This window comes from Zootoca vivipara, chromosome 3, assembly GCF_963506605.1.
Source record: "Zootoca vivipara chromosome 3, rZooViv1.1, whole genome shotgun sequence".
In the NCBI taxonomy this organism is placed as follows: Eukaryota; Metazoa; Chordata; class Lepidosauria; order Squamata; family Lacertidae; genus Zootoca; species Zootoca vivipara.
The window spans coordinates 8,666,039-8,689,983 of record NC_083278.1 but is presented as its reverse complement, the minus strand read 5'-3'; the positions used below and the strand labels follow the sequence as shown (position 1 = coordinate 8,689,983).

General features: G+C 44.0%; 1 protein-coding gene across 1 annotated transcript; it reads right to left on the bottom strand.

The window, feature by feature from the left end:
* Nucleotides 1–1,282: 1,282 nt before the first annotated feature.
* On the bottom strand, nucleotides 1,283–22,688 carry LOC118082880 (phosphatidylinositol 3,4,5-trisphosphate 3-phosphatase TPTE2). Its single transcript, XM_060272387.1, has 18 exons — nucleotides 22,600–22,688; nucleotides 20,753–20,830; nucleotides 19,928–19,975; nucleotides 19,138–19,299; nucleotides 17,451–17,570; nucleotides 16,070–16,169; nucleotides 15,519–15,582; nucleotides 13,995–14,059; nucleotides 12,784–12,844; nucleotides 10,206–10,287; nucleotides 9,437–9,525; nucleotides 8,080–8,141; nucleotides 6,428–6,508; nucleotides 5,743–5,848; nucleotides 5,469–5,566; nucleotides 3,880–3,978; nucleotides 3,146–3,216; nucleotides 1,283–1,544 (listed from the first exon to the last, which is right to left on the bottom strand). The coding sequence occupies exons 1-18, from the start codon at nucleotides 22,647–22,649 to the stop codon at nucleotides 1,442–1,444; spliced, it is 1,539 nt and encodes a 512-aa protein (XP_060128370.1). The 5' UTR covers nucleotides 22,650–22,688; the 3' UTR covers nucleotides 1,283–1,441.
* Between the last annotated feature and the right edge of the window lie 1,257 nt (nucleotides 22,689–23,945).

The window sequence follows — 23,945 nt, the reverse complement described above, 5'->3', positions numbered from 1 at the left end:
TCAGAAGGTTGGCGGTTCGAATCCCCTTGACGGGGTGAGCTCCTGTTGCTCAGTCCCTGCTCCTGCCAACCTAGCAGTTCGAAAGCACATCAAAGTGCAAGTAGATAAATAGGTACCGCTCCGGTGGGAAGGTAAATGGCGTTTCTGTGCACTGCTCTGGTTCGCCAGAAGCGGCTTAGTCATAGTGGCCACGTGACCCGGAAGCTGTACGCCGGCTCCCTCGGCCAGTAAAGCGAGATGAGTGCAGCAACCCCAGAGTCGTCCGCGACTGGACTTAATGGTCATGGGTCCCTTTACGTTTACGCTGCTGTAAACAGTAGCCCACTTAGCAAATTTGAGGAGTTTTTTTGACAGTGCTATCTTTCAGGTCAACTCTAATCCCACGTGAGGTCTAGAATTCAGGAATCTAGTTGAATCCATGAGCCTCTTCAAGGTCTGGGCAGAACATTCCAATTTGACTGCTGTTGCAATGGGTTGGGTAGGATGAGTGGCTTGTATTCTGTGTCATTAAATCAGGGATGAATAACCTCCAGACAAACAATAGCTGCAGAGCCACAACACTAGTCACATTCATTATTGCTGGACTTGTGGGACTTGCAGTTCCAACGTAATCTGGCAGGCCACCATCTCTGCTTTAGAGGTAAACGGTAACCTTTAATAATAACATCACACTGCTGAAGTCAAGTCCTTGAGCCATCCAAACGTCTGGAGGCCTATGTGCAAGTAGATCACAACAAGGCTGAGCAAGTTCCAGTTCCAAATAACAAGTCCAGGAAGGGAGTCCGCTGTGCAAGTGAAGTGGTCAGTTTGCCAATATAACGGCCGATGTATCCCAAGCCTCCCAGTTCCAGGAACATCCACGGCACATCAGCAAAAAAAAAAAAGGGTACTAAAAGCATTCTTTTCACAATGCTGGGATATCGCATTCCCAGCTGACTAACCCCAGCGAGCACAGCCAATGGTTAGGAATTATGGGAGTTGAGAGTGCCAAAAATATCCAGTGAGTTGCAGGCTCCCCATCCTTCTTATAAATGCTCAGTTTGATTAAATGAAAATTGCTGCTAGGATTAAATGGGTGAATCTTAACATAGCTAGTCAGATCTTGGTGACCGAAGCAACGTCTAATGGTCTCATTTAGAAGACCATGCAATGTGGGCATACCACAGAGTTTGAATTGAGGTCAGCCACCTGAGAAGATGGGAATGGGGTGGGTAGAGTTTGAAACACTGGAAACTATTTTTCACATGGAGACACAAACAAGCTGCCAAAATTAATCGTTTTAATCATTATAAGCAACACACAAAATAGCTAGGCAAGCTCTCTGTTCAATCTTCAGTTCTGCATGCTCCTATACAGACACAAATGAGATTTAGAAGGCAATGCCATAGTGGTGGCAGAGGATCATGATCCTGGGAAGGAACTTGCCACTGTTCACTTCTGGTTAGGGTTCAGCAAAGTGCAGCTCCACAGCAAAGTCTTCCCTGAAAGTCTTCCACATCCTTGGCTTGTGTAGGTTATCAATTTCATTTCTAGAAAGGTAAAGCCTGGGGAAAGTGGGGAGGGAAGCATTACGTTTAATGAAGAGCATGTAGATCCATGTGCAGGGAATGGCACATGTTCAAGCATTTTCCTTCTGCGTTTGATCAACCTACCGGTATGGTGGAGGAGCTCCCCACACCATTCAGAACCCTGGAGAACTTGGGGTTCCACACCTCACATGGAACCTATGGCACAGAGAAGGGGCTCCCCCTTGCAGAAGTTACCATTCCTGACTCATGGGGAGGTGATAGCACAGAGCTCGTCCTCACCACCAACCCCCCCCCCCAACCCCTGGCACAGTGATACAACACAGAAACAGAACACCTGACTAAGTCACATTGGAAATACAAAACGAAGTAGCTACTGGCAGAACACGGGAGCATATACTTCATCTATAAATGCTGTCTTCATCTCCAGTTTTAACCACACAATCCATTTTTAGCACAAAAGCATGGCTGCCTCCCATTTGTTGGGGACTTGTCCTCAGTCATTCTCCTAGCGTTGATGAGCTACAGTAGTAGTTGCAGCTATGAGGCAGCCATTTCTGTTCTGTCCTCCATTTTTCACCATTGTTTCCATTCCATTCCATTATGCTATAGTTCACCTTTCTAGCTCACCGCACTGTGGCCAAAACCAATGTAATGAATCATGTGATCAATGTCAATGAAAGGGACACATCGGAAACCATGCAGAAAATAACATTTGTGGACTAAGAACAACAATAGCAAATACCACTTATATTCATTTGCATGGTTTCTGCTCCTGACCTTGGATGAATGTGCAAGTTGTGGCCATTTCTACTGTTTCTGATGTCCCTTGTTGCACCCCCAAAAAGAATGTATAGCTCATTCTGCTTTACGAGTTAATAGTGGCTTTTAATTTGTTGTCCAGCTAGTGACATTCTGCTAGCATTCTGACTCATTAGACGTCCTCTGTCCCTTCATATATTACATAACATGCTGGCCTGCAATTGGAAATGGGGTAGATAATGATTCCTTTCCAATACAGGGCGAGTCTGATTACGTGTACCTGGAGACAGATGAGCAAGTGTTCATATTCCTGCTACTTAAAAGTAGCAACATGCCTGCTTAATCTTTAATTTCTCCTACATGGTGTTTATTTCTCAGCAGTAATGCTTCAGTAGTGAGCAATGAGGCCTCCATCCCTGAAAGGAAATTGATTTCTCCGTTCTTCACTCAGCCAACTTCCTTTATTGGAGACTTGCCCAACAGTGCATTTCCATGTAAGAAAAACCTGCAGAGACTTGAACTCATGCCCTCTTCCCCCAACAAGGCGGAGACAGTATTTTTTAGCCTGCGTCTTTTTGAAGAGTTAGGCTCAAGGCAAGTCCTCAGTAGCAAATGACAGGCTCTACTTTCTTCTGTGGGATCATGTGAGGGGGAAAGGGTGGTTGTTTACCTTTAAAAAACATAACGCGGTCCCATGGAAGAAAGAAAAGCCTTTCTCTTGCTAGTGGAGACTTGTATTGAACCCATTTTTTCCACACAGATAAAAGTTTATCACACTCTGGTTCCCAAACCAGCCAAAGTTTGAGGGCATCTTAGCTTTTTGCCACAGGCCTCTGATGTCAGTCATTACAGCTTACCTGTTGTCCTCTACAAAGGCTGTGTGGAACCAAAAGAAGAAAGCGCAGTCATCGTAGCCTTTTGGAATCGCCTGCAAAAAGATTGAATGTTTAATACCTACCCACCTTTGTATAGTGCTTTCCCGTGTTCAAAATGTGTCACGTGCATTACCCCCCCTGTCACAATCACAACACATCCCAGAAGGTAGCTCTCTCTAAGCCTAGAGCACGTCACCTAAGTTGATACAATATTCGAACCAGGGAGACAGACTTCACTCTGAGTCATTACTCCACTACACCAGCTTTTTAATTTAAGATTTAATGTGATTTATTATATTTGGTGCTTGTCATTTCATCTACCAAATAACTCATCCTTTGATACCCTTGACACTCGGCCTTTTCTGTGTCAAGCTAGTTTCCAATATTCGTTGTTTTGTTTCTACAGCGTGTTGTGTTTTTTTAAGTTAAAAATCTTCCCTTCAATAACACCTCCTTTACTTTCTGAAATATCATAAGTCACGTTCCATTTCTCCAGGCGTTCCTGCGTCTTTAAGTTTCATCATAGTTTTCAGGATTTAGATTCCACGGGGTCAAAAGGCAGGTTATAGAAATTCCCTATCCACTTTTATAATTCTGAATGTTAAGCAGGATCTAAACAAAGCGAACCTTGTGTTTGAGATGGGTCAGCTATGGGCTATAGAGGACACAACTGCTGTGTGAGAGAAATACAAAAGATCCGCAGTTCATTTACTTACAGATGAAGAAGATTCAAATCTGACTTTCACATCTTTGCTAACTATGGGGCAGCATTCAAAAGCAATTACCACCCAGTCGTTTTCGCCATCAAAGAACAACTGAAAGGAGATCGGACATCTCATTCACAATGAAATATTCTTGTTACAAAATGCATGAACTTTTATCTACTGAATCAGCTATAGCATCCTACTGTGGCAGCTTGGGAAGTAAGGTCCCAGCAGCCCCCTCCCTAATGACCCAACTTAATTTGCCCTCTGAAAACTAATTTGGACTGGTAACTTTCCTTTGGCCCCATTAAAGCATAAAATTCTTGGCTGCTCCCCAAATCGCCTAGCAACACTCCCTCCCGTTAATCTATTACTACTTAGGAGAACACAGCTGGAACGTAAGGTTCACAGGCATTGCTGTTGAGGGAAGATTTTAGAGCACCATATACTGCCAAATTCTGTTTAGCTGAAAGATGGGCACCTTTTTCTCCCATCCATGCTTTTCTTTTAAAATGTAAGGTATTTTAGGGAAAGAATTTCCTGCCTACTGCATTTCATCCTGTGTGTGCTATTCCTGTATGTCCCAATCTAACAAATGTGCTGTATTTATGTAATATATATTAACTGGGGGTGGTGGAACCAGTATGTGATCATTGTCCCCCCCCCCCGATAAGGCTGCTAGTCATAACTCCATTTCAGAAGAAGTGCTTAGCTTCTAGAAAATGTGTTAAGCGTTAAATGACGCAGGAATAACAGAGTAGATGGGCTGCTTGCCAATAATCTCATCCCAAGAGTACCTGTGACAGCCATGCAAGTTATTCAGGATGCAGCAGCTAGATTGGTGACTGGGAGTGGCGCCCGAGACCATTAACACCGGTCCTGAAAGACCTACATTGGCTCCCTTTACGTTTCCGAGCACAATTCAAAATGTTGGTGCTGACCTTTAAAGCCCAAAACAGTCTCAGCCCAGTATACCTGAAGGAGCATCTCCACCCCCATCGTTCAGCCCAGACACTGAGATCCAGTGCCGAGGGCCTTCTGGCAGTTCCCTCACTGCGAGGGCCTTCTCAGTAGTCGTGCCTGCCCTGTGGAACACCCTCCCATCAGATGTCAAGGAAATAAAGAACTATCCGACTTTTAGAAGACACCTGGGCAGCCCTGTTTAGGGAAGCTTTTAATGTTTGAAGTTTTATTTTTTATTGAGGTTTTTATTTTTAATGTTCTGTTGAAAGCCGCCCAGCGTGGCTGGGGAAACCCAGCCAGATGGGCGGGGGTAGAAATAATAAATTATGATTATGATTATGATTCCACACAATTATAAGAACAGCAGGAACGCAAGGGCCATTTGTGAGAAACACTGCATTTTTTCAGAATTCTAGAATGCTTCACTTTTAGAATGCTCAAAACGTTAGCTCTCCTTGCATCAAAAGCACATCCCCAAAGCATGTCTAGCAAATTCACATTAATTATGGGGATTAAGTAATCCATCGCACAGAAAGAACCTTAAATATACCACCTGTTGCAAAAACTCTGGACAGGTAACAATTTCTTCTGCCAGCCACTCATGACAGGCTTTTAAAATTAAACTGGGAGTCCCTTACCTGGCAGTTTTCTTGGGTTGCACAAACACAACAAAATACCACTTGCTTCTCCATTATTATCTTCACCCTCAAATCGCTCCCGTTGCCTTTCCCAACTCCTACAAAAAAGTTTTTCGAACGGTTAAATAGTGATAACAGGAAAATTATTAGACTGAATTTCAAGGACTGATGCTGAGTTGTTTACTGCAAAGTAAACTCGCATCACAATAGAGGAAATGAGAAAGGGGGACATGTAATGCCACTAGAAATCCTACAAAATTTTAGCAGTGCTTACCATGGATAGCGTAGAGCTTTATGCTTTTTATTTCAAGTGGTCTCGGTTTTGGGAGCTGCAGGTTGTACTTCCATTTCAAGGTTGCGTAATACTCAACGTACCTATTCTGCAAAGAAAATTTGAGTGTGCCTTGAGAAATAAGTTACAAACAAGCTACAGCATTTTCAAAGCTAAAAGCAAAAGCAAATCTCCCAACTCAACCCTGAAGAAGGAGCAACCTTTTGGCTGCAAGAGAAGATGACCTTCACACCCCATCGTTGCAAGCCTTGCTTTACCCAAACGCTCCCAAATCCTGGACTCAACATATGTTAAAAGGCCGTAATATTATAGGTTGTTCACTGGACTGAAGGCACTCTAGGCACTATCCAGAAATGGAGGGGTATGAGAAGGGTGGTGCGGGAAAAATGGTCAGTTACAGAACTGAATCGTGACAATCTGCAAGTTGTGTTAATCCCTTGCTACAATACTAGTTCCGGTTTCTTTAGACCAGGCACCCCCAAATTGCGGCCCTCCAGATGTTTTGGCCTACAACTCCCATGATCCCTAGCTAACAGGACCAGTGGTCAGGGATGATGGGAATTGTAGTCCAAAACATCTGGAGGGCCGAAGTTTGGGTGACTCTTACCTGTGATGGAGTTTCAACACCCTGAAACATCTGGAGGGCTGAAGTTTGGGTGACTCTTACCTGTGATGGAGTTTCAACACCCTGAAACTTGGAGCTTGTGCTTTCATCGGTTCTTCTTTTACCAAAGTACTGTAAACTTTCCTTTAAAAAAGGAAGATGATAACAGGTGTCACCATATCTTGTTGTGTTTAGTTTTAAATCCAAGGAACTATAAAGTGTTCTTTTAGAGACACAGGTTTGGAGGCAAAGTTTTTCCTCTGTTCACATTGGAGCGGGGTGGATTCTGCCAACTTCCTCTTTAATCTGCTCCCTTACCCCTTATTCCTACACCATTCCCATGGGGTTCCTCCAAAAGCAGGTTTTCAAGGGAGACAAGAGGCTGCAGAGTTAAAGGAGCTGGGAAAGTCCACGTCTGGTGAACGTGAAGTTTGCTCCTGCGTACAGATTGGCTATGTACACATTAGTGGCTTAAAACACAGCATTCCTCTCCAGAACCATTGGTTTTCTCTGATGGCACTGTTCTGTTTACAGAAGGATCTTCAATACATTAGAGTCGTGGGGGAGATTCTTTTGTGTCAATTGATTGCTCCCCATGAAGCCCCCCCCACCATCTTCTATGCTGTTCAACGATCCCACAACACTCTGGAGCAAGCTTTCAGGGGGTGGAGATGGCAAAAATCACCCCCTGCTTTTCCTCCTCTCCCAAAAGACACTGCTGGATTTTTTCCAGCAACAACCTTGGGGTTAAGTAACAGGTTTACCAGTCAAATTTCATCATTTTCCCCGTCTGAGAGCTGCATTCCTTTCTGAGCAATCTTCTAGAAGTCACATGGCAGTGGTAGGCAAGGCCAGAGGCAAAAGTAGGTGGAGGAATCCATGCAAATTTTACCTTTGTACAGCAGGCTAATTTCTACGTAAACTACTCTCAAAAATCCAGGCAAGCAAGAAAGGCCTGAAGGCTGTATTCAGAACCTGGGCCTAGGGCACCCCAACTCTGGACTAGGTCAAACATTTCCCTTGGAAGTGACAGAAAAAATGCCACACGGTGGTAGCAGTGTTTGCATACTGCTTACTACGTGGTTCAGCCAAATTGCATTGAGGGATGAGCCTTCACTCTGTGCACAAGGCATTTCTGGCAATGGAGGGATGGTGCTATAAGCATAGCTGCCAAGTTCCGGCCTGAAAAATAAGGGACTGGACCGGAAGTAGCAGACCGGAAGTAGCGCTGCCGCCATTTTGGAACTGGGCGGAGCATGCTCAGAAGCTACTTTTGATGCTGCTCTGCCCTGTTCCAAAATGGCCGCCGCACCAGAAGTCGCGCTGCAGCCATTTTGGAACTGGGCAAAGCAGCATCAAAAGTCGCTTCTGAGCATGCTCCGCCAAGTTCCAAAATGGCCGTCGCGCCAGAATAAACCGGGGGGGGGGACAAAAAAATCAGTTTTTTTCGGCCAGGGATAGCTGGAAAAACGGGGGTTCCCCAGGGAATACGGGAGACTTGGCAGCTATGGCTATAAGCCAAGCACACGCCTCCTGCAACTGAGCTGAACCATGTATATAAACTTCAGATTGTCATGCCACTCAAATGAATCGCCACCCAGGTAGAATACATTCTTCAGCATTCTCTGCACAGAGAAAAGCCACCCTTTGGTCTTTGAGAGAATTAAAGCACACAAGTTCAAAGGGAAGACCATTGCTGCCATCACTTTACGTACCTTTGCACTTTCAAACAGGCTGTTCTCAATAAGCCAGATGCAAATCATGGTGCCAGTTCTACCTGCATTTTTTTAAAAAAGGGGCAGGGAATCAAGACTTCAGAGGAAAGTCATCAGGGCTGGATTCTAGTTGTACTCAAGAAGGGAACCACTAGCGCATTCAGATTATGCTACAAAAGAGATAACCCAGTCAGTACAGCATGAGACTCGAACTCATGACCCTGAGATTGAACCCCACATTGGGCACAAGATTCCTGTGTTGCAGGGGGTTGGACTAGGTGATCCTTGCAGTCCCTTCCAACTCTGTAATTCTATAATGTGAATTACGAAGAACGGTTGAGGGAGCTGGGGATGTTTAGCCTGGCAAAGAGGAGACTGAGAGGAGATATGACAGCCATCTTCAAATATCTAAAGGGCTGTTGCGTGGAAGATGGAACAAGCTTGTTTTCTTCTACTCTAGAGGGTAGGGCCTGTACCAATGGATTTAAGTTACATGAAAGGAGATTCCAATTAAACATTTGGGAGATCTTTCTGATGGTAAGAGCTATTGGACAGTAGAACGGACTCACTCGGGAGGTTGTGGACTCTCCTTCACTTGAAGTGTTTAAGCAGAGGCTGGAAGGCCATCTGACATAAATGCTTTAGACTAGGACCTAGGTGACCCTCAGTATTCCTTCCAACTGTACCATTCTATGATTCTATGGCCTCCACGCAGAACTCAAAATGCATCTGGCTTCCCCGACATTGGCTTCCCTGAAGCTTTGAGCCTCCCCTGCTTCCTACATCATGCACCCTAAAGGTAAAGGTAAAGGGACCCCTGACCATTAGGTCCTGTCGTGACCGACTCTGGGGTTGCGGCACTCATCTCGCATTATTGGCCGAGGGAGCCGGCGTATAGCTTCCAAGTCATGTGGCCAGCATGACAAAGCTGCTTCTGGCAAACCAGAGCAGCACATGGAAATGCCGTTTACCTTCCCGCTGTAGCGGTTCCTATTTATCTACTTGCATTTTGAGGTGCTTTCGAACTGCTAGGTTGGCAGGAGCTGGGACCAAGCAACGGGAGCTCACCCCGTCACAGGGATTCGAACCGCCGACCTTCTGATCACCAAGCCCTAGGCTCAGTGGTTTAACCACAGCGCCACCTGGGTCCCTCACATCATGCACCCTACAAAAGGGTATAATGAACTCCAAATCTAGGAGCACATTTTGTGGCAGAGATGAATAGTAGCATGTTCTGGTATTTAAATATGAAGTTGTAGTTTTTATTCATGCGTTCCAACTTTTGAAGTCTTCCACCCTACCTTCCTTAAAAATAGTAGCTCCATGTCAATGTTTCCACTAAAAAGCACTTACTTACCCTTGCCTCCTTTGCAATGTATTGCTATGATGTTGTTGTCATCTTGCAACATCCATTCCATCACGTCTTGCGTAAATTGGACCATCTCCCTTAAGGGCAGAAAGAGGAATCTCACTTAAATTTTCTTTTCTGAGATGTTCTTTGGGGGAGGGGGGAAGGGAACCTAACACACAATCATTTTATCAGAGCAATAGTAAGCCCTTAGCAGCTTAGGATCGGTTTACCTGAAAGGTTGGCTTGCCTTGTGTGTACGTGCTCAACCCCTTTTAGTCTGTGGAACTTGCAATATTACAAGCGCCGAACAACATTCACAAGCAGACTGATCTTTTGGGGTGGCAGCTCCAGTGCTTTGCAACTTGCTATCAACATCGGGCACACACCCTCACTAAAACACTTTAAAGAAGTTGACTAAAAACATTATTCCAGCAAGTCAACAATAATTTAGTTAATAATTTAGTACTTGTCTTGAATTTTTTCCTGTGCATTATTGATAATTTTATAGTAATTTTTTTTTACATTGTTTAGAGATTTTTGAAAGTGATCTATATACATAAATGAAATACATTAACCAAGTTAAATCTCACCTGGCTTGGAAATATCTTGTTTCAATGCCATTTACAAATGACATTGGCACCGTGCTTTTTAATTTTCTCTGAACTGGTTTCTCATGGACTAGAGACATTTGCGTTCTTCAGCTGCCCTGATGGGTCTTTTTATTTAAATTTTCTCTCCTTATATGCACACAGAAGCACCTTGAAATTATACTTACTCTAGAGTGGGAACATTATGGTCATCAATAAATATTCTCTCCACCCTGTAATGGAATATCTTTGGGTCATAGCCCTGTTCACCTGCAGGGGAGGGAAGGGTATATAAAATATTTTTATTTATCTTACAAAATTTATTCACTCTTTGATTGTAAATAGAACCACTAGGCAATTTACCCCAAAAAAGCCAATAAAAGACCAAGCTAAAACCAGGTATTTAAAAAAATTCAAAATACAATTAAAATAAGGTAAGCTAAAAACAGATTAAAAACTCGCGTCAGCTTCTACATGTCTGGATATTGAGCATTTAAATCAACCCCAAACAGCAGCTTTTTGTTCCAAAGTCTCAACTTGAGTGGGGTTGGAAAAACAAAACCACACCTGTCAAAAATATTGTTTCCCTCCCCTCAAGTGATGGGTGAGAAGGCACAGCCTTATTTCGCAGACACAAAGTGGTTATTTCAAATTTACAGCTTCCACAGTATTACAGTGTTCACAGCTCCACTGTATCAAATTGGAATTATTGTGTGTTCTGTCTCACAAAGCTAAGCATAGTGGTTCACAGGGATGTTTCTTGTTATCTTTTCTTTAAGTTTTTCATTAAATATTGAAATATACTCGGAGTCGAGAGTGAATTTCATGCTCTTTCTTCAGCTCATAATCATCAAGGAGAAGAAGAGAAGAATGGCTCTTTTCCCAAAACCATCTGCTTATATACATTATTTACACAATGGGCCTTGCATGATTGGCTACTTCAGGGCTACACCTGTGGGCCAATCAGGTTGTGGATTGACTTCTGCCTGCAGCCTGATTGGCTGCTCCTACAGGCCAATCAGGTTGCAGATTCACTTCTGCCAGCCGCCTGATTGGCTGCTCCTGCAGGCCAATCAGGTTGCAGATTCACTTCCACCTGGAGTTGGATTGGGTACCTCCTGCGGACAAATCAGACTGCTGATTCTGAATCCTATTGTTCTAGGATTCAGCTCAGTACATAACAAATATCTACCTAAGCAATCCAAGCAAGCAAAACTAGGGATCACTGTTATAGGTGAAGCCACCCAGGGAGGTAGGGAGGAGTCTGTGAAACGTGGTTAAAAGTAACGGCAGTGAACCGCAAGGGCCTCTTCTTTTTCCTGGACTTCACTAGTATTAGGGACAGGCCCAGAGACAGCACTTGCACCCTATAGTGGCTCCTTGCACCCTAGTGCCTCAGCAAGACCCACCTGCTGCCTCAACACTAGACAGTCAGGTCTACAAGCCACCATTTCCCACAATGCCCCAGAGTTATTCTGTGACATTATAATGCTTGTTCTCAGACACCTTTTCAGTGCTGCTGCCACTGTCAGGTTAACCCGAGGAAGCCCGCCAGAAAGCACATTGCTCAGAACTGGCCCTGGCCCTTACTGGGGGGAACAGGAATTAAGCAGTGTTTACTTCTCCTTCTTTTATTCATGGAAAGGTATTCAGAAGCCACCCATATTTCAAAGCAGCTCAGGCTGATGTACAAAACGCATAATCGTAACACAAACAATAAGAACAGGGCGCTAAAAAGAAAAAGTAACAGCTCGTTAAAACTGTTGCTATTGAAGCACTGAAAAGTCAAGTACTTTTAAAGCCACACACTTTATTTCAGAAGAGTTTGTGTTAGACTTGGTGGTCAAATCAGGCTCACAGGAAGCCCCTTAGATGCCACGATGAAGTCATTTGAAGAAATAGAACATTTAGTACATTATAACCCAACTTTAAGTGGTAAAAAGGGACACGGGTGGCGCTGTGGGTTAAACCACAGAGCCTAGGGCTTGCCAATCTGAAGGTCAGCGGTTTGAATCCCCGTGACGGGGTGAGCTCCCGTTGTTCGGTCCCTGCACCTGCCAACCTAGCAGTTCGAAAGCATGTCAAAGTGCAAGTAGATAAATAGGTAACACTCTGGCAGGAAGGTAAACGGCGTTTCCGTGTGCTGCTCTGGTTCGCCAGAAGCGGCTTTGTCATGCTGGCCACATGACCCGGAAGCTGTACGCCAGCTCCCTCGGCCAGTAAAGCAAAATGAGTGCCGCTTCAGGTTAAGTACGGACTTCCGGAACCAATCACACTCATACCTCAGGTTAAGTACGCTTCAGGTTGAGTACTCAGTGGACCCGTCTGGAACAGATTAATCCACTTTCCATTACTTTCAATGGGAAAGTTTGCTTTAGGTTAAGTACGCTTCAGTTTAAGTACTCCGTGGACCGTCTGGAACGGATTAATCCACTTTCCATTACTTTCAATGGGAAAGTTTGCTTCAGGTTAAGTACGCTTCAGGTTAAGTACAGCCTTCCGGAACCAATTGTGTTTGTAAGCCGAGGTACCACTGTATATGCTCAGATGTAAGATGCCTCCTTTGCAAGTTACATTCTATGCCAGGCTTCCTCAACCTTGGCACTCCAGATGTTTCGAGACTACAATTCCCAGCATCCCTGACCACTGGTCCTGCTAGCTAGGGATCATGGGAGTTGTAGGCCAAAACCATCTGAGGGGCCGAGGTTGAGGAAGCCTGTTTTATGCATAACTAAATTAAAAACGGTCTAAATAGGAGATGCTTACTGCAAAGGTTGTAGACTTTGTAGTGGCCTTCATGTTTCGTATCCAAGAACCTTGCAACTTCCTATAAAAGCAGGAGGAGATATTCAAAGGACGCCAGAAGCATTAGGACCCAACGATGTGGCAATGCATTGGTGAAACCCATTTCAGAATTCAGAGAAGCTAATCCAAGCAAAATGGAGATCTCCCCTTGTGCAAAGAGGCCTTCAGTGCCAGCATATTGCTGTAGATATGGTTGGATTCCAGCAATGTGTTAGCCTTAGCCTTAGCGGGGAGCATAGCTGCCAAGTTTTCGCTTTTCTCGCGAGGAAGCCTATTCAGCATAAGGGAAAATCCCTGTAAAAAAGGGATAACTTGGCAGCTATGGCGGGGAGATTAAATACACATTTAGAACCTATAAATGCAGAGGGAGTCAATGTAGTGCATTCTTAATCTTGTTGGACACCCATAAGCCACTGCCAGCATAGTCAACATTCAGAGATGTATCCCAAACAACATATGGACAGTACCATGTTGAGGAAGACGGGATTAGGTTGACATCTAGACAAAATTTAAGTCTACTGTCACCTCTACACCATGTATTTAAAGCATGTTCAAAGCACTGAACACTTTCCCCAAAGAATGCTGGGAACTGCAATAGTTTACCCCTCATAGAGCCACAATTCCCAGCACCATTCACTACAGTTCCCAGGATTATTTGGGAGAAGCCATGTGTGTGTTTAAATGGATGGTGTGGATGCGACCCATGCTTAAGCAGACTTGTGAGTTGCCCTTAAAAAGGTGGTGTGGAAAAGAAAATGTTTTAATGCCTGCAGCTTATTGGCTTCTAATTCTAAGACATAGCACACCCATTTTTGAGGGCCAAAAAACCAAATCCTAACTATGACCCTCTGATCGTAGAGAAAAAATCAAGCACAATGCCAGCAGCCTGTCATTAGCTCTGGCAAGGAAAGGAAGGAAAACAAATCGTCACCAATTAAGTAAATATTTTGGTTGTTTATCTAGCTTCTAGGTCAATTACAGCAATCAAGATGTACTGTAAGTAAATTAGCATGCTATCAACCCCTCAATGCAGGAACTTGAAGAAAGGGCATAATTTCTCTTCAATTGCAAGTGTGGAATCAAAAACAAAAAAGGTATCAATTAAAAAAGCAATACTGTATGCCATAGTTATACAGTGAGAACTATTTGCACACTTTCAGAGTTTATGCTACCTTTATAGGATTCCTGTACCAAGACTGCTTCCCAGAAGATGGAAAGGACATTGCTATAACACGAGCTGAGAGATAAAAACACACACATACAGGCTGTATAAGTCTAATGAGACCGCAACACATTTGCTGGTTTATAACTTGCAGTATTTCAGGTCAAAAGTATTTGTTTTCACAGAGATCAGACTTCTGACAACTCAGGAGTTCATCCTCATGAACCACTAGACTTTTACAAGTAAGATAAACTAAGAAGCTTCTTCTATGCTATCTCAAATTCCCTCTTTAAATCCAACTTTAAAACAGCGTAATCCCATGGACCATTTGTGCACACAGGCTGCGTGTATACACAGTTGTGTAAGAATTTTACCCAATTCTTATAACATGAAGGGCTAAAAACAGTCCTAGTGGGGGTGATTTGTGGTGCTGAAGGACAGCACGCAGGGGGGGGGATTAAGCCCACCTGTTTGAGCATGTGGACACACGAGTGCAAGCCTGCATGTAGCTAACCAATCACTAAAACCTGATACAACTGAAAGTTTTGACTTGTGCTGGGGCTTACAGCCATGCAAAATTGATGGCTGGGCTTTCGGTCAGAGAAGAGTAGGTTCAAGTTCCCATTCAGTTATGAGGCTGACTGGTTAGCTTAGCTGAGCAGATCGCTGTATCTCAGACCAGCTTCCCTTGTAGGGTTCTTATAACCCAAAAATAGGATTCCTACCCAGCTGCCATAAGCCCCTTGGACAACAGACAGGCACACAGATGGAATTATATACATTTTAAAAGTGCACTGCTTGGCAGGTTTAAGATTCTTCACTGATGGAGAAAGACAGGTTCTAGAATGCCTTTTCAGTGTTGGCTCCTTGTATATGGGACTCTCTCTCTCTTGGCCCATGGTCCAGCAGAGTGGAATTGGAACCCACAGCCTGCACACACAAGGCAAGCAGACCACCATGTGACAGCAGCGAATGTTTTGTTTCCCTCCTGTTGGACCAGCACCCTAGCCTCTGCCAGGACCATTGGTCCACAGTTCCATTTCACATTTGAACAAAGTCTCTTCTGTGGGTGTTAGCGCCTCAAGTCTGTCTTGTCATTTAGATCAGCAATCAAGAGCTAATTCTAAGATGCAAAAGAGGAGAGGTGTGACCGCAACTCGTATGACCAAAAGCTCAAAGTCTGTTTCACTGGCAGAGTGGCAAAAGCAGCGTTTACGTGCCTCTGAGTGCCTTGGCTCTATGTGGTTAGACTTTAACTGCCCAGGGCTATTGGCAAGATCTGCCTGGGCACTTATTCACTTCCTTCAGAGAAGTGATAACCAAGCAAAGGTCATGCATTGCCATGTCTGCCCAGTTAGTAGCTGCCCCAGAAGCAAGGCCAGGTGAGGACAAGAGCAAAGGATGCGCTGGCAGACACGCACGCACACACTTAAGTTTTCTTCCATGATTCTTGGCTGCCTGGATCTTTCCAAGCTCCCATGAGAAAAGTACATAATAATCAACTTCTTCCCTTTAACCAGGTTATTATACACACCAGTGACATATGTGAGGTCCAGATCAAACCCATCTTTCGTGTAACGCCTTTTGTTTTCTGATACCTGCCAGCAAAACACATAGAAGAAAATTGAAAGGGGAAGTTGGGAAACAAATAGACTAGTTTAGTCTGACAGGTGTTACTATTTCCAAGGCTGCCCATAACGGCTTAAAAACAATAAAATTAGAACAGCAGCAAAAGTCATAAATATAAGGCAGTGCATTACCAAGAAATTGGAAGTTCTGCACTCCAAATCATGCAAGTATGACTGATCTTGATTGTTCTACATTTTTAAAGCATTTCTATCCTGTCTTTTAATTAGACTCCTTCAAGTCAACTTAAAATAGAAATACAACAATTAAAATAGTTTAATGTTGATGCTGATTTGTTTACATAAACCATATTGGGGATGTCAATATTAACTCTTGTAAATTAAAAGTCAAACAGAAACAGGAGCTGAAAGGCAAGCAGCAAGATAACTACATGTGCCTTCCCAGGGAGAAAGTCCTTGTGTCTAGCTCCCATAGTTGACAAGCCCCAGTGTTGCTTACTAGCCTCCTCGTGAGCTTTTCAAGTCGTTCCTTCTCCGATGCCAGTCGAAATATTCTTATCAGAATTATAACCCTCAGGATACGAAAAATAATAACCGCTCTGGTGAAAAGGAAAAAAAAGTGGTCAGCATAACAATATGAAAAGCTGGCAAGAGGCTACATGTTTATGTCTGTCTACAATGCACAGCATAGCTCCAGCTTCAACAGCCTTTCTAGATGGAGGTGTTCGTAGGCATGCCAGGTCAGTGTGCAGTCCTTGCAAACTGCACAGAGTTATCAGTATGCTAAGCCTCTGTGACCAGATCTTACCATAAATAAGGAGCACCTGATGTTTAAAGGTAAAGGTAAAGGGACCCCTGACTGTTAGGTCCAGTCACGGATGACTCTGGGGTTGCAGTGCTCATCTCGCTTTATTGGCCGAGGGAGCCGGTTTTCCACTTCCGGGTCATGTGGCCAGCTTGACTAAGCCGCTTCTGGCAAACCAGAGCAGCGCACAGAAACACCGTTTACCTTCCCGCCGCAGCGGTACCTATTTATCTACTTGCACTTTGACGTGCTTTCGGACTGCTAGGTTGGCAGGAGCAGGGACCAAGCAACAGGAGCTCACCCCGTCGCGGGGATTCGAACCGCCGACCTTCAGATCGGCAAGCCCTAGGCTCTGTGGCTTAACCCACAGTGCCACCCGCGTCCCTACCTGATGTTTAGGTGCAGATAAATAATCCACACCATATACTGAAAGCACTTTAAGGGTGCTGAGTGTTGTTAGGAGACCAGCCATTCAAAGAGCTATAATACTGACAAGATATCAGTGGATAAATAACCAGTTAAAAAGCACAGTACACTAAATCTAACCAAATGAGGACACAGGCAATTCAACATGATGGACAAGGGAAAGAGAAAAGCAATGGAAATACAGGCACTGCTTTGTGGTTATTTTTAAAAGCTTTTATGGTTTAAAACCTCATGATATACCATTAAACAAAAAAGAACCACTCTTACACTGCAAAGAGCCCTGTGATCCCCAGCTGAAGGGGGGGGTATATAAATTTAATGGAAAAAATAAATTGCATTATGAGGTTTTGAACACAAATAAGAGACAGAAACAAAGCTGGAGAGGCCCAAAGGTTGGATGTGATCACAAGGTGCCTGTTAGGGGGCATTATTTTTAAATTTATTTTTATTTGTTAAGTTTATATACCGCCCTTCACCAAAAAGATCTGACTACATTAGCAACCCCACTCAACACCCGGCACTTTTAAAAGCCAAATTATCCACATGCTTGTTTGCATTTTGCCTTCACCACCACAGATGAAAAACGGACACCTTTGAAAGGAAGGAGGGGAGGGGAGAGAGAAAGAAGAAGATTCTGCACTCTCCTTGCCTTGGAATTAGGCTTATTCCGCTGAAGTCAGAGACGGCATACACAAAATCGATCAGCAGCGTGACCCCAACAATGATAGCATCTAGAATATTTAGATTGGATTCAAAGTACTTTTCGAAGCTGAAATGAAAAAGAGATCTGCAAAAGACAACTAGCAACAATGATTTAGCAACAGGAGCTCACTTTGACAAGTACTTTGTAGGCCACCTAGGATTATTCAACATTGGCATATGTAGGTGCTTAAGAAGCCAATTTTGCAAGGAGACATTGGTCCAAGTATCATGCTGCAGGGTATAAACCACAGTTAGCCCAGGAAAGCCCTGTTTAGCGGAGGCAGGGGTTAGCAATGGGGCACCTATGGGCACCAGTGTGCCCTCCAGAGCCTCTTATGGCGACTGCATAAGGTCTCTGCAATTATCCCCTTGAATGCACACATACGTGTTTTCGGTCTTCCTATTCCCATTTGCACCAGCTCAGCCTCTCCTACACTGAACACACCACCCCTTCACCATGCTCATATTTCACTGCAAGCCAGGATAGGACAACCACCCTCCATTCCATTTTGAACAGAGGAGCGGGGCAAATAACTTCCCTCTGTCAGTAAGCATAGTATTGGCTCATAGTATTGGCTCATTCTCCCCTCCGCTGTTGGGAGGAGCATGCCTGCGCCACTCAGTGGCGTTGCCTTTTCCTGCTTTTTTAGATGTGATGGCCATTTTACGTTGTGCCACGCAGCCATTTTGCGAGTGTTACGCACAGCAAATTCGAGATGTGCCCCTTATCCCAGAAAGGTTGGGCTGAAGCAAGGTCTGCCCATTCCCAGAATTGGGCCTGTACACAGAGTTATGATAAAATGCCAGTTTTAAATATGAGACTGACTATATGAGTCTGAACGAGCCACAACATGGGTGCGCATCACATTGCGGGCAGGACACCAAAAAGAACAGCTCAACTATGCACACTAGCAGCCAACTCAGATACCGCATTCTGACAGTGCAGGATTTTGGGCGGTGCAGGTGGTTCCCTTGCACAGTGCGCTGAGCTGAGCAGGCCCATGATTTGGGGGGGCCCCACAAAATATCGGCCTCGCACAGGGCGCTGTATTATGAAAGATTAACAAAGTCGGCCCTGGCGTAGACAAAATGAGGCTAAGAAACAAGAGAAGGAACCTGTAAGCTTTGGGGAGGGAGGGGGGCACATTTCCAGAAATGCAAAAGTTATTAAAGGGGGAAAAAACCTAAGGAGGCAAACCCCCTCTCTCTGAAAAGAAGAACAATACCCCCAAAACCAAGACCAATTAATTAGGAATGAACGTGCTCAGTGGCTACAGAATATTGACTGCTGGGGAGGAAAAAAATAGGGGAGGGGACTGAATCAGGTGTGTGTGTGTGAATAGAACAAAATATCATGAAAAGAGGCTGGTGGTGGAATTCTGAACAGCAGCAGTCAGCACAACAGGCTTCACTTTTTCTTCCTGTTTCCTAAAGAACATTTTCAAGCCTTTATCCCTATTCCAGATGCAGTAAGAATACTGCTGCAAGGGGGGTTTTATGGGGAAGGTTACGACCTCTCTGCTAGCCCTCTGAATGCAAGGTCAATGTCTTATTCTTATTCTATGAAAACTTATACAGCTAAGAACACAACGGTTTCCACAGCAGCACAGCTTTACAATGATTCATGCTCTTACCCTTCAATGGACACTCGCAGGAGGACATCAAAGAGGAAGAAGAATGCTATGGCCAGAGAGATATTTCCAATCATGACATCAACAGAGTGGTATTTGTGAGCAATCATTAGAGACAGAATCACAAGGGAGATGTCCACAAAAATAAGCACAACTCCAAAAAGCCTAAAACAAGTGAAGGGAATGGGGAAGAAAAGTGAGGAAGACGGTCACTTCAAGGGAAGAATCATGCAAATGGAAATAAAAATAATTTTACTTCATTGTAGTGCAAATATTACTCCTGGAAAAGGGATAGACAAATATACTTTTATGAAGACATATTTAACACAATAAAGAACGGAAGGGGCAATCTTTGTCCACCAATTAGGCTTTGGTCTGAAGAGGGAGTCCATGTGTTCAGCAGGCAGAAAGGGGTGGCAACCAATTTGCATCTGTAATGCAAAGCAAAGCAACTGACTAATGCAAGTGGCTGGTCTCAAGTTTCCAGAAAATTGATATCCCATTATGTGTATGTAGTACAACCAGGAAGCAGAGTTGTGTGCAATACAGATTTTGGGAAGTGTTACTCAGGTGGAATCATACCCTATTGCATGCAGTTGATGTGCTTACAAATTATGCTTAAGCCACCAAAAGTTAGCTGGCTGGGAGAACGAATGAATCAAAGTTGATTTTCTTAAATGAGAGCAATTTTCATGTTCGCAATTCTGTAAGTAGAAAGCTGCAAGGTATCGATCTGCCAATCTACAATTGCCTTGCCATGTTTTGCTGATGTTCATGTTGTAGTAATACTTACCTGAATCCAAAAGACATCACAAACTGGGAGACTTTTTTCTTTATTAGGCTAGTTCAGGGGGAGAAAGGGAAATTATTATTATTATTATTATTATTATTAGGACTATGATCAGGGTTTCAAAGAAATAGTAACTGAACAGATCAAGCCCACCAAACAGAAAAGTACTTCACCTGAAATATTTCTATGCTGCCCTTCATTGTAAAACAATGCCAATAAAACATAAATCATATACATAAAGCAGCAGCATAAAAAACAAAACAAGGCACATAAATCACAAGCAAATGTTTAATTACAATGCAACAAAAAAGCCCTTCTCAAGTCCATAAGTAGTGGCAGCTATTTTAATAGTGGTTAAAGTCAGCAATTTCCATAGTTCAGCCATATGATTGTGGCAATATGGACACCTGTATACCTACAGCAATTTCATTTTTAAAAACACTGCTTTTCCGGGGCTCCTGGTTCTAGGCTGCGATCCTGTTACTGGCTTAAACTGCAACTAGGTCGTTCCTTTTCTCAATTTGGATCAAAGCTGGCTCAGGGAAAACACATCAGAATGCAGCCTATTTCTCAAGGATAGATATGGATTGCGACCAACATCACAAACCACAGGGGGTGCAAAATGGATGCCATGCAGTCATTAGGCCGAAAAGAAAGGTAGAAACCTCTGCTATATAGGATACTGTTAAGTTTTGTGAGGACCACAGTCGGAGCTGGCAAAACAAATACTGTCTTTCAGCAAGCTCAATTTAAAAAAGCAGAGGCGGCGATGAAGAGGTGATCCATCGTTCCTACTTGTCTAGCACAGTTTCTAGAAGTTCAACTCACTCTGTAGACGAGTCTGATTCACCTTCCTCTTTATCAGCACCATCGTCAAGATCCATTTCAATCTCCCTGATCCGCCTTCTGCCATGGAATTAATTGGGGAAGCAGATATATTAACACAATTCCTTCTTTTGACAAGAAATAAGAGCTAAAGTGATGGGGGGTAACAAGCAGTCAACAAGCTCACCTCCTCCCTGAAAGTTAACGGGGTTCAGCAGTGAGCTTGTACCAGCCTGCGGTAAAAGCTTAATGTTAAAGCAGTTCCGTCAGATTCTCATTTTTACTGAGCGAAAGGCTACCACCACTTTATACCCATCTCTTTTCTCACAAGACTTCAAGCACTGGAAGCAGCAGATCAAGGTCAGGAATTGCAAGAGGCATGCGCAGAAAGGGCATTTTGTGGCGATCAACCTTTTGCATGCAGCATGTGACTTCTGCTGCAACCACACACTGCCCTCAGGGTTCGAAATTCGCCAGGCGTGTTTTGTACCTGGCTATCAGCCACCTGAGACCAAGTGAAGATGCCTGGGCATCAGGATGGCGCATGACATCACCACCATCTGAAGGTGTGTGCCTGGGGATCCTTGGACTGCTTTTGCACACCAATACCGCATCATGTAGAATTCTCTCAGTTAATTTTATCTGCACCATCAGAATAAATTTCAGGAACCAAGAGGTCATTTCTGTGCAGCCTGAGCAAGAGCAGTGAACGACGTTATAGTTAATTGTTGTCACATGCCTTCACTTACCCCACTTCACTGACCTGCTCACAGTTGTGAAGAATATCCCTACCTTATGAATGGTCCATGTCACCATTAAGAAAAACAGGTAGGAATAGGCCAACATATATGTGTGGACTGCACCAGGATCAAGTGGCTCTTCCTCTTTAACTTTTCAAAGTTCTTAACCTAGCTCAAGGTCGTCATCTAAACTAGCCAGATGTTTGATTGAGAATCAATCACAGTCAGTCCATCATTTGAAAAATAAGACTTTAGAGCCGTCTTGCCCAGAAATGGCAGCTAGACATTCCGTTTTGGTGACTGCAAACTTGATTTAAGGAGCCATTTGGCAACTAGCTTATATATCTGAGTTTCTAACACTGGTTGCCCTGCTAATTGCCCACTTGTGTGCAAGGCAGGCAAATGTTGTCACAAATGGAATAGTATGCAAAGACAAGTAAATTGCCAGCATACAAGAGTTTCTCTTCCCCTCAAGATTCAGCAAAACAGAAGGTTCTGAGAGTTTTCACGTGGTTCTTGATATATGATAGCTTTTGTCAGCCAAAGGGAGGCTGATGTTTTTTTATCTTCCCCACCTGGTGATTCAAGATGGGGCAAGTTCTGCTGTTTGGGTCTCTGGCTGCACATCTTCCTTTAACATGGTAAGCACCAGAGCTAAGAGGTTAGAGTCAGACAGACAGACTTTTAGGATGCAGTTCTTGTCAGTCACCTTGAGAGCAATAGCAGCACCACCAAATTAAGGTCATTAAGGTCATTGAAAGAAGATTTAGGCTGCAATCCTAAAAGGGATTACTCAGGGGACTTACTTTTAAATATGGAGAAATAAGGACCGTGCTGTTAGAGTACCAACAGGGGAACAAAGAAGGTGAACAGCAGAAAAGACTTAAGTGGGCGGATTTAAGAGGTGTGATTTATAAACGTCATGAACCATATAAAAGGGCTGAAGGATCTACAGTATTTGTGCTCTCGCACTATGATATGGAGTCACTAGACACACTTACAGCAGGTCCAGGGTCTTAACCCAGGATCTTCTGGTTTCTGCACAGAAAACACACTCACTTCCACTGACCAGCAAACCCTTCCTGTTATATCCCTTTCAGGGTAACTCACACTTGAGTGTCGTGGGCCACCACATGTTGTCCATCTCTTTCGGTTTCCATTTTTCTCTTGCGGTTTTCAGAGCCAAACAAAACAGATGGTTTCCCTGTTGGGGCAAAATAGGATACCACAGAAGTTGCTTTATATACGCCAGGCTGAAACCCTAACCCCATTTACCTGGGGGGTTAAGTCCCAGCGAATTCAGTAAAGCTTCTGAGAGGACATGCTTAGGATTGCACTACCATCAAACTAGCCCCCATATACTCCCAAGGCTGTGTACACATTGCTGGCTTAAAAGGCAGCAAAGTCAACCCTTCTCCCTGCTCCAAGACATTCCAAGTCGCATTTCCACACCGCCGTAGACATGAGTACGGTTGGGTGCATTTCCAAGTCACCTGCTGTCTGCCCACTCCAGTGGGTGAAGCGGGGACAGAGATGTCAAATCAGTTTTCAAATCAGATCAAAGCTGATTGGGGGTGTGTGTGGAATTCATCAAAATGCAGTATTCTCAATTGCAGTTGATGTTGTCCAGTGTACAAGGCTTCACAAACCAGCGGTGGACGCATAGTGGTTGCAGAGTAAACAGGAGTGTGCACGCAGCCTGAACTGCCCTACACTTTGCTCCACAGAGCCCCATTCTGCAGAGTAACAGGATTCACACAACACATTATGAATTGGATCAAAGAGCTTTGTGTACATTTGCTCACCAACTCACACAACATCCCTGCGAAGCAGGTCAAAATCATGACCCCCACACTGCAAGCAACGAGGCTGAGACCCAGGAAGTAGTGGTTTGCTTAATGTCAGCCAGGCCTCCTGACCTGGTCAACCTGTGTCTTGGCTGCATCGCTTCAAGCAATGGGGTGGGGAATACTCTGGGGATTTAATAAGCCTCCATACAAAAAGGATTCTCTGCATATAGAAAACTAGAATGTCAGAGTTCCAGCCTAGATTCTTCCCCGATAAAAAGTATGTAAGGGAGAAGGGAGATTATGCACTAGAAAGGTTCAAACACTAGATTTCTGGGAGGAAGGGGGTTCATACAGAAAGGTATTCATGTTTCGTTTAAGCAATTCCCAACCTGTGGCATAAAGAGTACAAGAACACTTCTGTCAACAAATGTTGGAAAGAATAAGAGAGTCCCTTGCAGCTAAATCCTGCTCAAGTTTACCCAGAAATAGGGTTGGGAGAGAAATACAGCAGTCCTTTGAAATTCACACTTCTCCCCATTTTGTGTTGCAGTTCTCCAACCAACAAACTAGTACAAAAATGTGTGCTTAGAAGGCATTTGCACATTTTGCCCCATAACTTTCTAGGAGGGCTAGAGACTTACTCCCCGCCCCCTTTGTTTAAATGAA